This window comes from Caenorhabditis remanei, chromosome V (assembly GCF_010183535.1).
Source record: "Caenorhabditis remanei strain PX506 chromosome V, whole genome shotgun sequence".
Lineage (NCBI taxonomy): Eukaryota > Metazoa > Nematoda > Chromadorea > Rhabditida > Rhabditidae > Caenorhabditis > Caenorhabditis remanei.
Window position 1 is genome coordinate 19,224,567 of NC_071332.1, and position 13,577 is coordinate 19,238,143.

The 13,577-nt window shown below is 39.8% G+C and overlaps 5 protein-coding genes and 1 pseudogene across 6 annotated transcripts; 1 reads left to right on the forward strand and 5 right to left on the reverse strand.

Annotated features, from left to right (window-relative positions):
- Positions 1–577: 577 nt before the first annotated feature.
- Positions 578–3,222, forward strand: GCK72_021238 (uncharacterized protein; the record flags this gene model as incomplete). The annotated part of the gene is made up of 3 exons (XM_053734127.1): positions 578–657; positions 708–1,711; positions 3,086–3,222. 3 exons carry the CDS (start codon positions 578–580, stop codon positions 3,220–3,222), a joined length of 1,221 nt encoding a protein of 406 aa, XP_053583040.1.
- GCK72_021239 lies at positions 963–3,596 on the reverse strand (annotated as a pseudogene). The gene is made up of 3 exons: positions 3,517–3,596; positions 2,478–3,466; positions 963–1,153 (listed from the first exon to the last, which is right to left on the reverse strand). Coding segments are annotated over exons 1-3 (1,260 nt in total).
- A 1,523-nt stretch (positions 3,597–5,119) lies between these two features.
- Positions 5,120–5,632, reverse strand: GCK72_021240 (uncharacterized protein; the record flags this gene model as incomplete). The annotated part of the gene is made up of 1 exon (XM_053734128.1): positions 5,120–5,632. One exon carries the CDS (start codon positions 5,630–5,632, stop codon positions 5,120–5,122), a length of 513 nt encoding a protein of 170 aa, XP_053583041.1.
- Positions 5,633–6,800: 1,168 nt separating this feature from the next.
- GCK72_021241 (uncharacterized protein) lies at positions 6,801–9,408 on the reverse strand (the record flags this gene model as incomplete). The annotated part of the gene is made up of 4 exons (XM_053734129.1): positions 6,801–7,680; positions 7,732–8,090; positions 8,533–9,277; positions 9,329–9,408. The coding sequence occupies 4 exons, from the start codon at positions 9,406–9,408 to the stop codon at positions 6,801–6,803; spliced, it is 2,064 nt and encodes a 687-aa protein (XP_053583042.1).
- A 539-nt stretch (positions 9,409–9,947) lies between these two features.
- On the reverse strand, positions 9,948–10,946 carry GCK72_021242 (uncharacterized protein; the record flags this gene model as incomplete). Its single annotated transcript, XM_053734130.1, has 2 exons — positions 9,948–10,815; positions 10,867–10,946. The coding sequence occupies 2 exons, from the start codon at positions 10,944–10,946 to the stop codon at positions 9,948–9,950; spliced, it is 948 nt and encodes a 315-aa protein (XP_053583043.1).
- Positions 10,947–11,564: 618 nt separating this feature from the next.
- GCK72_021243 (uncharacterized protein) lies at positions 11,565–12,586 on the reverse strand (the record flags this gene model as incomplete). The annotated part of the gene is made up of 2 exons (XM_053734131.1): positions 11,565–12,456; positions 12,507–12,586. The coding sequence occupies 2 exons, from the start codon at positions 12,584–12,586 to the stop codon at positions 11,565–11,567; spliced, it is 972 nt and encodes a 323-aa protein (XP_053583044.1).
- Positions 12,587–13,577: the final 991 nt, after the last annotated feature.

Genomic DNA, 13,577 nt, shown 5'->3' on the forward strand with positions numbered 1-13,577 from the left:
TGCTTGTGAATGACTTTTTATTTTTCATTTCAATTTACTTGTTCCATCATTAACTTTCTGATTCACACTGTGTGATTATGTTTTCTTATTCCGATTTTTCACGACTACCAAAGTTTTAATAAACAATTACCAATTAAAGTGGTAAGGGTGTTTGTCAGACGTATCATCTTGGCTGCACAGATATCGGCAGTGGTCTAGTTATAGCGTTTGGTCATACAGGTCATGCGGGGGCAATCTCTCTGTTCAACGTTAACAGGATATGCATTAGGCCCAACCTTTCTCCATTAAGAGACTATGAACATCCATTTTCCCATTTCTCCATTGCTCTTCTCCCCGACCAAGGCCATGGCCTCGTAACACAATATTGGGTAGGAAAACAACAGATAACGCTCTCTACGACCCCGACGTAGCACTTTGGGAAGATTAACACGACTCTATTTATTGTCCCTTGTTCTCTTCCTCAACCTTCCCAGAGTGTCGCGTCGCGGTCGTGCGTAGCGGTCTCACCCCTACTGCACCAGACACATTCCTCATTCATTGATTCCTCCTCATTTGTATTTCCACTTCTTCTCCCGAGATGACGACTGCATTTCCTCTTCTTCGTCTACCGTACCTTGTACTTATGCCTGTCTTGGAACAAATGGAATTTCTGGATAGGTGAGAAAGCATCTATAAAACTTATGCTTCCTATACGCTTCTCTTTTCAGAATCGCACTCTCTATTCTTTCCAAACGTGTCAGAATGTTCTTGAAACTTCTCAAAATGAAGTGTGAGTACATCAATTTAATACTGAAGGATAACACAATCGAGATGAAAGTGTTGTTTGATAATAGGAAAGAATTGAAAGTGGATATTTCAATGATCGGATACCATCAAGGGTTGAAATGTGGACATGACGACATTCGACTGTGGCCTCGTACACTACCCCCAATATATTATGTACTTCCGATCATGGACGTCACTCACTGCAAGTCGATTAAGAAATTGATAATCGCTGAAGCATCTGCAAACGACCCTGGATACGACACTACTATCCCACTGCTCACAAAGCTTTCTAAAATTGATGAAGTCGTTGTTGACGACTTCACTTCGTACATCTTTTCTCCGGACTCACCTCTTCGAAACGCTTTGAGAATTGTTTTACCAGTATCTCCTGCAGTTACCATTTCTTATCACGCTCTAAAACCCGAAGAACTCCGAGATATAATCAGAGGGAATTTTGAGTCTGTGACTGTGAGAAAATATAGTGCTGACTTCATGCCAAATCGCGATATGAAATTTTCTCTCAACGATTTGATGATGACAAACGTTAGGTCACTCGAGCTTGCTGGCCCAGCCTTCAAAGTAGAAGACCTAAACCGCTATTTCAAGTTGTGGATGAAGAAAAAATGTAATCCTCGTCTGGAATATTTGCAAGTGGCGACAAGAATGTGGGAAAGGAGGGAAGAATTGAATCTCCTTCTGAAAGGACTCAAAGTTGGTCTAGTTTGTTCCATTAGAACAGATCAAACATTCCGAGTTTTGGGAAATATAAAACAGTTCATTTCGGAAATTGAGGGTGAGTGGCTTCTTGATTCATTTTGCATAAGAAGAGTCGACGGGAGAAGAGCAACAGTCAGAATCGGAACTCGTGGAACTGTTTGTTTCTACGTTTGGCCAGAATCTACCAACAATACAACGCATCTTGAGCCAAATCGGTCTTCATTCATGCGTAAATTTCCATTTATCTCTAATTTTTACAATTCATGTATTGAACGTTTCAAATAGCTTGTTTTTTGATTTCATTTTTGATTGTCTATTCAGATTTGCAGCCTTCTTTGTCCGTAATTTTATATTTGTTACCTACTGTGTCTGTTTATATTCCCTGAGTAACTTGTATCGTTTTTTTGTCAATTCGTTGGATTGTGTTTTTGTTGTTTTTTAAATGAATTTATGGACGTGTATCTGATAATTTGTCTCTGAGGGAAAGCAACTATTCATTTCAGAAATTTGGAAAAGTAATAATACTTCATCAATGGTGCAAATATTGAATCTTACATATCAGGGTCAAGTAGGTACTATTCCAGCTGTACGATCTCGTTTCGTTTTTCGAAAACGATTCGAATGTTGACCTTTCGAAGTAACGACCGTTGCGAAAGGTCGGTTCTTGAATTTATCTGGTGAAAAAACTAGAATCGAGAGACCGCCTCGCACAACCGCAACGCGTTACCTGTATGGCCAAACTATATTATCATGCTACTGCCGATATCTGTACAACAAAGATAACACGTCTTGCAGGCACCTTTGAATATTTATTTTCGAAATTAGTTAAAGCAATAAATTAAGAAAACAACAGACTAAAAAAACAATCAGCAAAGACAAACAGATGGAAAGTACATCACAATCAGGGTTCCAATTGAAATTAGTCGAATAGAAGAGGAAAAAAGATTCACAAACAAGAAGAAAACTTAGAAACAATCGTTCGAGATGTTCAATACATGAATTGGAAAAAGGTGAAATGAGTGAAGTCTGATTTGGCACAAGATTTGGCTTGAGATTAGTAGATTCAGGCCAAACGTAGAAAATAACGTTTCCATAGTTTGAAATTCTGATTGTTGCTGTTCTCCCGTCGACTCTTGTTATATCAAATTCAAAAATAATCCTCTCATGCGAACACAACTGTTTTACATTCCCCAAGACCCGGAATTCTCTCTGTGTTTCAATTGGAACTGGAACAGCGTTCAGTCCGTCCAGAAGGAGATCCACAGTTTTCTTGTCATATATTCCCATTTTCAAGTATTCCAGTCGATCATTACATATTTTCTTCATCCACAACTTGAAATAGCGGTTTAGGTCTCTTACGTTAATCGTTCCATAGTAAAGCTCAAGTATCTTAGCGTTTGTAATCCACAGATCATTAAGAGTAATCAACTTGTTAAAATGGTTTAAAATCACGGCGTCAAAATTTCCTTTGAGAATTTCTCGAAGGTGATTGTGGTTTTGGAAACGACTGGAAATAGTAACTGCAGAAGATACTGGAAAAACAGTTCTCAGAACTTTGAGAAGTTTTTTTTCTTTATGAAATATTGCTTCATAAGAATAATAGCTATCAGACGGAATGTGTTCGACAACGACTTGATCAATTTTTGGGAGTTTGGCGACGATTGGGATACAATCGTGTTCAGAAATTCTAACGATTATGAACTTATCGATCGACTTGCAATGCACGACGTCCATAATTGAAAGGACATAGTCTGCTGGAAGTAGACTACTGTCGCGCCATGAATAAACCGGTTTATATCGATTCATGAAAAAGCTTTGTTGATATTCATCGATATACATATTCGCTTCCAATACTATCGTAAAATCACAAAACACTATCATCTCGATTCTGTTACTATTCCATTTTAACTTGACATTCTTACTCTTCATTTTGAGTAGTTTCACGTACTTTCTGGTTCGTTTGGAAAGAATAGAAAGTGCAATTCTGAAAAAGGAAGCGCAATAGGAACAGAAGTCTTATAGATGCTCACTCACCTATCCAGAAATTCCATTTGTTCCAAGACAGGCATAAGTACAAGGTACGGTAGACGAAGAAGAGGAAATGCAGTCGTCATCTTGGTAGAAGGAGTAAAAATACAAATGAGGAGGAATCAATGAATGAGGAATATGTGTGCGGTGCTGTCGGGGCGAGAACGCGACGCACGACCGCAACGCGGAATGCTGGGAAGATTAATATCTACGCGGAGGGCATTTTTAGTGTTTGCTTCCCCAATGAGAGTGGGTACAAATTAACGATGGTGAGAGGTGGACGAGGAAAGGACTCTGTAGGAGGATAAACCGCACCGCACGACCGTGTAGCGAGTGAAGTGCGCTCTGGGAAAACAAACATTTTTAGGATGGCAAACCAGAGATGTGTGCGTACTGGGGAGTCTTCGTAGACTCTTAGAAACCAACACTCAAACCTTTGCCTCTTCATTAACATGGAGAGATCCATTACTGTTTGCTGTAGTGTTGCGACACGTTAGAGGGACGGTGAACCCATGTCACATGGCATTATTGATTGATTGTCACAGGCGTCCATTTTGACAATTCCATCCGTTGGTCGCCGCAGGAGAGAGGTGAACAAGATAAATCTCTCCGGGAAGATAAACATAAGGATGAAGTGACGAGACCCAGGAAAAGTTTGGTTCGCGCACTCCGGGAAGATATACATGCTGGCCGATAAGGGAGGAGGACTTTTCGCCACTGATTCAAGTGGATTTCCAAAAGGAGAAACATTTATATACTGAACGTGAAAGTATGTGATGTTTTTAGTAACAAATAAAATAACGGACAAAACAGTCAGCGAATGTAAATAGGGAGTCAAGAGAAAAAGCGAGAACATTTACAGGAGAAAAGAATGCATAAAAACAGTTACTTAAAATGTTCAATACATGAATTGTAAAAAGAAGAAAACGAAGAAAATGCACGTATGAATGAAGACTGATTCTGGCGAAACGGCGAAACGTAGAAACAAACCAATCCATGATTTGAAATACTGATTGCTGCTATTCTCCCGTCGGCTCTTGTTATATCAAATTCCCAAGTAATTTTCTCATCCGAATGATATTGTTTTATATTTCCTAATACCCTGAGTGATCTATCTGTTCTAATGGGTACTTGAACAGCGTTGAGTCCTTTCAGAAGGAGATCTTTAGTCACATTTTCGCGTGTCCGCACTATCAAGTTTTCGAGTCGAGGATTACATTTTTTCTTCATCCATAACTTGAAATAGCGGTTTACGTTTTCTACTTTGAATGATGAACCATCAAGCTTGAGTGTCTTAGCGTTTGCTATTCTCCAATCATTGAGTGAAAACCCCTTGATATTCCATGGGTGACGCAAACTAACGACGTCGAAATTCCCTTTGAAAACTTCTCGGGTGTATTTGGGTTTTCGGACTTGATCAGAAATGGTAACTGCAGAAATTACTGGAAAAATGATTCTCAAAACTTTCAGAAGCGGTGAGTCCGGAGAAAAATAGTATGAAGTGGTGTGCTCAACAATGAGTTCATCAATCTTTGGAAGCTTCATGAGGAGTGGGATATGCGGGTCGTATTTAGGGTTGTATTCAGCTACTTTTGGGAATGTCAATTTCTTAATTGACTTGCAGTGGGTGACGTCCATGATCGGAAGAACGTAGTCCACGTGAGGACGTGTACAGGACCAAGTATTCCAGTCGATCATTACATATGTTCTTCATCCACAACTTGAAATAGCGGTTCAGGTCTCTCACGTCAAGCTTTACTGTATGAATCTCAAGTGTCTTAGCGTTTGTAATCCACAAACCATTAAGAGTAATCCAGTTGTCGGGCCACTTTAAAATCACGGCGTCGAATTTTCCTTTGAGAATTTCTCGGAGGTGATTGTGGTTTTGGAATCGATAGGAAATAGTAACTGCAGAAGAAACTGACAAAACGGTTCTCAGAACTTTGAGAAGTCTTTTTTCTTTTTGAAATAGTGCTTTATCAGTAAGAACGTTAAAGGACCAATCGTATTCAACAACGACTTCATCAATTTTTGGTAGTTTTGCAACAATTGGGATACAATCGTGTTCAGAAATTTCAGAGACAACGAAACGATTGATCGATTTGCAGTGAATGACGTCCATAATTGAAAGGATATAGTCCACTGGAAGTAGACTACCGTCGCGCCATGAATAAACCCGTTTATGTATATTGATTCTTGAAAGTGCTTTGTTGATATTTATCAATATAAATATTCACTACCAATTCTCTGGTAAAATCACAATACACTATCATCTCGATTTTGTTACCATTCAGTTTTAAATTGACATATTCATTCTTTATTTTGAGTAGTTTCACGTACATTCTGGCTCGTTTCGAGAGGAGAGAGAGTGCAATTCTGAAACAGGAAGTGTAATGGGCACATACGTCATTTAGATGCTCACTCACCTATCCAGAAACTCCATTTGTTCTAAGACAGGTATAAGTACAAGGTACGGAAGGCGGAGAAGAGGAAATGCAGTCGTCATCTCGATAAAAGGAGAGGAAATACAAATGAGGAGGGATCAATGAATGAGGAATCTGTGTCTGGTACAGTACGGGGTGAGACCGCGACGCACGACCGCAACGCAACACTCTGGGAAGATTAAAATCTACATGGAGGGCATTTTTAGTGTTTGCTTCCCCAATGAGAATAAGTAAAAATGAATGATGGTGAGAGGTGGATGTGAAATGAATAGGCGAACTATAGGAGACCGCACCGCACGACTGTGACGAGGCTGAAAAGCCCGTTGGGAAGATAAACGTCTTTAGGAAGCCAATGCAAGGGTACGAGATAGGGTACAGATGATTGAGGAATCAATGTCTATAGGTATCGGGGGAGACCGCGACGCAGCACTCTGGAAAGATTAACATCTACGCGGAGGGCACCTCTAGTGGAAGACAAACACCTTCATAGAGAAAATTCAAGGATGCGTACATATAGGGAGTCTGAACCACCACACAAACCTTCGGCTTTATTGTAGCAAGTATTGGAAACCTAGGAAAAATGACGGAATTGAAACGTGAGGGAGCAGTTTGATTTCATACGCAAATATATCCAAAACTGAGCTAACATCTAAAAACTTGTCATTTACTAATTATTTATGGGGCTAGACAACATCTGTTAGAATAGTGATCTTCAGATGTTCTCACGACTACTGTAAGATTTACCCTTATTGCATATTGACTTACTGTAATTAGAGTTTTATTTATAATACAGTTATTAGAAAAAGATAATCAAACAGTGAATGAAATACATAGTGTGATAGAGAATCATGACCAAACATCAAAATTAATATATGTTGTCCCAAAAGTAGTATAAAATGTAATAGCTGCCAACTTTCCATCAATTCTTCTCACTTCGAATCCTCTAGTGAATTCTGGATGACAAACCACGCGGATTGATTGAAAGTGTATTGCTTGTTGTTCAGTGAAACGAGTAGCATTAAGTCCTTTCAGAAGAACGTCTTCATTGATGTTCTTGAGTGATTGTACTGATAGATGCTCCAACCGATGATTAGATGTTCTGTGCAACCAGCAAGAAAAGAAGCGGTTGAGGTCTCTCAGACTCATTGGGACTTTGCGCAATTCAAGTTTGACTGCGTTCGAGGCTAAAAGATCATTAAGGTTGAATTGAAACCTCGATAAATCATCATAGCGGATACACAAACATTCCACATTCCCCATCCAAAATCTCAGGAATTCTTCTTGATTCGAAAGAGGAACTCTGAATAAAGTGATCGATGAAGTGACTGGCGAGAGAACTTCCACTGCTCTCTTAGCTAAAGCGTTGCAGCACTTGGGTTTGATGTGCAGGTTAAATATTTTGGAAACTCCATCAAGAACTGATAACACATCGTATTTTGGTTTCTCATTGAGTATCACTTTGTCCAGCGATGGACACTTTGTCACGGCGAGAATCCTCTGGATCCATTGTTTAGTCGATAACCCAGCATTTATCCATCGCATCAATTTGTCGTGGTGCAATATTTCAACCCACTCCGGTACGTTTCCGTAGAACAACATTGTCAGATCGTCAATTCTTGTCTCAATAGCGTAGGGACCCACTAGCAATTCGATGGAACCGGGAGATACTTTGTAGAAACATTTTGAATGGTTGAAAGCTCTTTTGGAGATAAGGGAGAAGGCGATTCTGTAAAGATAAATGTGAATAGATATGAATTAAAGTCAATTGCACACTTACACTTCAATAAGCTCCATGTGTTGAAGAACAGGAATTAGAGCGAGTCTTGGAAGGCGTAGAAAAGGGAACGGAGTCGTCATTTCGGTAGTGGAGAGAGTGGGTACAAATGAATGATGGTGAGATGAGGATGAGGAATCAATAGTAGAAGATAGACCGCAACGCACGACCGCGACGCGGCTAAAGTGGCGCTCTGGGAAAACAAACATCTCCAGGAAGACAATGCAGGGATGCGTATGTACTGTGGGTGTCCGTCGCCTCTGCTGTAGTACGAGTTGGAAACATAGGGAGAATAACGGAATTGAAACGTGAAGGAGCAGTTTGATTTCAAACGCAGATGTATCCAAATCTGGAGAAAACAGCTAAAAGTTTGGAACACTTGTTGACTAGACTTCGAAGTGCTAGATTGCTCATTCCATTATACTGAAAATCTTAATTGAATCTCCGAAACTTCCTCATGAGGTCACAACGCGCAAGTTACTTTGCTATGTTAAATTTTTCATGATAGATTCAAAACTGTTTATGAGTTAGACACCAGCTGCTAGAATAATGATGTTCAGATGTTCTCACGACTACTGTGCGGTTTGCCCGCATTACATACTGAGTTACTGTAATTATAGCTTCATTCATAATTTGTAAAAACATTGAAAGATGATTTAACAGTGAAAGAGAAAGTACAGTGCAATATACATTTAATCATGGCCGAACGTCAAAGTTAATGAATGTTCCCTCAAAAGAATTTCTAAATGTTATAGCCGCCAACTTCCCATCTATTCTTTTTACATAAATCCCTCCAGTGAATACTATTTTGAAATGAGTTGCATCTAATCCTTCCACAAGAATGTCTCTATTGATTTCCTCAAGTGATTTCAGTGATAGATTTTTCAACATATGATTAGATGTTTTGTTCATCCAATTAAAAAAGAATCTGTTAAGGTCTCTCAGACTCAATGGGACTTCGTCCAATTCAAGTTTGACTGCATTCGAGGCTAAAAGATCATTAAGATTGAATTGAAATCTCGATAAATGATCGTTGTAGATACTCAAACAGTCAACATTGCTCATCCAAAATTTCAGGAATTCTTCTCGATTCGAAAAGGGAACTTTAAAAAAACGAATCGATGAAGTGACTGGCGCGAGAACTTCCACTGCTCTCTTAGCTAAAGTGTTGCTGCAATTGACCCATATTTTGAGTTTAGTGACCTTCGGAATTACATCAAGAACTGAGAACACATTGTCTCCTGGTGCCCCATTGAGCGTCAGTTTGCTTAGCGATGGACACTTTGATACATTGAAAATTCGCTCAATCCATTGTTTTGTCGATAATCCGACGTTTTTCCATTGAACTGGTTTGTGTTGATAAAACACTTCAACTGTCTTCGAGACGTTTGTGTGAAAATACAGTGTTAGTGGTGACCAATCTGGCAGAGTAACCCTCATAGTAAGATAGTTATCCTCGATTCTCAGAGCAATGTAGCGGGAAGATCTTGTTTTGTAAAGGTATTTTGAAAGATTGTAAGTTCTTTCGGAGAGAAGGGAGAACGCGATTCTGAAAAGATAAACTTAAGTAGTGATAAAATAATATCAGGTATAAACTTACACTTCAATATGCTTCATGTGTTGAAAAACATCAATCAATGCAAGTCTAGGGAGGCGTAAGAGAGGGAACGGAGTCGCCATCTCGGGAAGGGAGAGAGTTAGTATAAATGAGATGTGGAATCAATAGGATCACTATAGGAGGATAGGCCGCAACGCACGACCGCGACGCGGCTGAAGTGCGCTCTGGGAAGACAAACATCTTGAGGGAGACAATTCTAGGATGCGTACATACTGGGGTCTTCGTAGGCCCCGTGAACCAACACACAAACCTTGGTTCTGTTTTAGTAAGAATTGGAAATCTAAGGTGAATGACGGAATTGAAACATGAGGCAGCAGCTTGATATCAAACGCAGATATATACAAGTTTAACCCAGCAGCTAAAATGGTCACAAGCTTTTTCATGAGAACGCTAGTCACTTTGCTAACTTAAGTTCCTATAGTAGAGCCAAAATCATTTATGAGTTAGACACCAGCTGTTAGAATAGTAATCTTCAAATGTTCTCACAACTACTGTGTGTTTTTTCATGGCAGATTGGCTGACTGTAATTGAAGCTTTATTCAGAATTCAACTATTAGAAGTTGATTAAACAGTGTAAGAAATAGTTAAGTGTGATAGAGAATCATCGCCGAACATCAAAATTAATATATGTTGTCCAAAAAGTATTTCCAAATGTAATAGCTGCCAACTGTCCATCTATTCTCCTCACATCAAACCCTCCTGTGAATTCTGTGAATTTAGGAAACATGTTGGTTGATCGGAATTCTCTAGTCCGGTTTTCTGTGAAACGAGTAGCACCTAGTCCATCCAGAAGAACGTCTTCATTAATATCTTTAAATGTATTCACTGATAGATGCTCCAACCTATGATTAGATGTTTTGTTTAACCAGCAAGAAAAGAATTTGTTCAGGTCTCTCAAACTCATCGGGACCTCGCTTAATTCAAGTGAGACTGCGTTCGAGGCTAAAAGATCATTAAGGTTGAATTGAACACTCGATAAATCATCGTCGTAGATACACAAACAATCAACGTTGCTCATCCAGACTCTCTGGAATTCTTCTCGATTCAAGAATGAAGGTTCAAACGATGTGATCGATGAAGAAAAAGCGTTGCGGCAGTTAGGATATATTTTGAGTTCGGAAACCTTTGGAACTACATCAAGGACTGAAAACACATCGTAGTCTGTTTTTCCATTGACCACCAATTTGTTTAGCGATGGACATTTTGTTATATCGAACACTCGTTCCATCGATTGTTTTGGCGATAATCCGACGTTTTTCCATTGAAGTTTTCTCTTCCGATAAAACACTCCAACTGTCTTTGGGTCGTCTGGGTAGAAATACAGTGCTAGGGGTGACCCATTTGTCACATCAATCCTCATACGAAGACCGTTAATATCCATTTCTAGATCAATGTAGTGTGAAGATATTGTTTTGCAAAGACTTTTTGAGAGATTGTGAGTTTTTCTGGAGATAAGGGAGAACGCAATTCTAAAATGATGCATGTTAAAGGAGATGAAGTGAAATCAGGTAAAAACTTACACTTCAATGATCTCCATGCGTTGAAAAACAGGAATAAGGGCAAGCCTTGGAAGACGTAAGAGAGGGAACGGAGTCGTCATCCTTGTAAGAGGGAGTGAGTACAAATGAGATGAGGAATCAATGACTGGTGGTGCTGGGGGGAGACCGCAACGCACGACCGCGACGCGGTTGGAGTGCCCTCTGGGAAAGCAAATATCTTCAGAGACAATTCAGGGATGCGAGATAGGGTAGAGAAGACTGAGGAATTAATGTCTGGAGGTATCAGGGGATACACCTTCAGGGAGACAATGCGTACATACTGGAGTCTCTGTAGACCGCGTGAAGCAACACACAAACCTTCGCCTCTGCTGCAGTAAGAATTAGAAACCTAGGAAGAATGACAAATTGAAACGTGAGGGAGCAGTTTTGTTTCTAACGCAGATATATCCAAATTAGTGCTAGAGTGCTCATTCCTTTACACTCAACATGCTTGGGAAATGTCAGAAGCTTCTTCGTAAGGTCAAAACACGCTAGTGACTTTGCTAACTTAAGTTTCTATAGTAGAGTCGAAATCATTCATGAGTTAGACTCCAGCGGTTAGAATAGTATTCTTTAAATGCTATCATACAGTCTTACTGTCCTTATAACTTTATTCAGAATTCAATTATTTGAAGATAATTAGACAAAACATGAAATACATAGTTAAATATGATAGAGAATCATGGCCAAACATCGAAATTTATGAATATTTCCTCAAAAACATTTCCAAATGTAATAGCTGCCAATTTTCCATCTATTCTCCTCACATCAAAACCTCCAGTGAATTCTCTGAATTCAGGGAACAAGTTCGTTGATCGAAATTCTCTAGTCCGGTTTTCTGTGAAACGAGTAGCACCTAGTCCATCCAGAAGAACGTCTTCATCGAAATGCCCAAGTGATTTCACTGATAGATGCTTCAACCGATGATTTGATGTATTGTCCAACCAGCATGAGAAGAATCTGTTAAGGTCTCTCAGACTCATTTTGACTCCGAGCAATTGCAGTTTGACTGCGTTCGATTCTAGAAGATCATCAATTTTAAATTGAAAACTTGATAAATCGTTGTCGTGGATTCTCAAACATTTCACATCTCCCAACCAAAATCTCTGGAATTCCTCTCGATTGGAAAAGGGAAGTTTAAACAAAGTAATCCATGAAGTGACTGGCGAGAGAACTTGCAGTGCTTTTATAGCAGAAGTTTGTGTACAGTTGTTGGTGATTTGAAGGTAAGAGACTGCATTAAGAAAAGATAACACATCGCAGTTTGGTGTCCCATCGAGTGTCACACTTCTCAGAGATCGACATTTTGTTACATCGAACACTCGCTGAATCCATTGCCCTGTAGATAATCCAACGTTTTTCCATTGAACGTTGTTGTCACGATAAACCACTACAACTGTATTTGAGATTTCTGGGTAGAAAAACAATGCTAGGTGTGACCCATCGGCCATAAGAATGCTTATACAAACACAGTAATTATCCATTTCCAGATTGATAAAGTGGGAAGATATTGTTTTGCAGAGGTGTTTTGAGAGATTGTAAGTTCTTTTGGAAAGAAGGGAGAATGCGATTCTAAAAGATGAACTTGAGTAGAGATAAAATAAAAACAGATGAAAACTTACACATCTATTGACTCCATTTGTGTGAAAACTGGAATAAGGGCAAGCCTTGGGAGGCGTAAGAGGGGGAACGGAGTCGTCATTTCGGTAGGGGAGAGAGGGCACAAATGAGATGAAGAATCAATGTCTGGTGGTGTCGGGGGGAGACCGCTACGCACGACCGCGACGCGTCTGGAGTGTCCGGGTGCAAATGAATGATGGTGAGAGGTTGATGAGGAATCGATAGGGACACTAGAGGAGGATAGACCGCTCCGCGCGAACGCGACGTCAATGACCGTTGGGAAGAGAAACATCTTCAGGGGTCTCTAGGCATGTTTGTCTTCCCAGAGGGCACTCCAGCCGCGTTGCGGTCGTGCGTTGCGGTCTCCCCCCAACACCATTGATTCCTCGTCTCATTTGTATCCTCTCTCCCCTACCAAGATGACGACTCCGTTTCCTCTCTTACGTCTTCCAAGACTGGCACTGATTCCTGTTTTCCAACAAATGAAAACAGGTGAATTGTGAGTTTTCCTCTTTCTCGTGTTTCATCCCTCATTTTCAATAATTTCAGAATCGCAATCTCACTTCTCTCTAATAGAGCGAGAAACCTCATAAAAATGTTTTGTATTAAAAAATACGTTAGTTCTGTCAACTTACATGCTGATTATCTTTCAATCGAAGCCTCTCAAAGATATGATGAACCATTAAAACTGAGTTTTAACACAGTATCAGTTTCAAGTGATGTGACGTTAAAATGGTTGGAGCAGGTTTTTGAAGTGATGGACTGTTCGATTGAAGAAGTGGATCTTCACGGATCTCCGCAACGCGACGATGTATGCGAAGCTCTTACTATATTGAAAGAAGTCCGCCATTTATACATCATGGCTGACTGTCCCAATAGTTTTTAAAAGAAAGCGCTGAAAATCCTAACACCAGTCACCACGGAAATTGTAATGTTCAAAATTCCATTTGAAAACCAAGAAGAATTGGAAATTTATATGAAGAACAGCACAAAGTCCTTAACTATCTTCGCCGATCGTTGCTCGAAATTCAAGTACAGTATTCATGCCTTTTTAGTGTCGAACTCACTCAGAT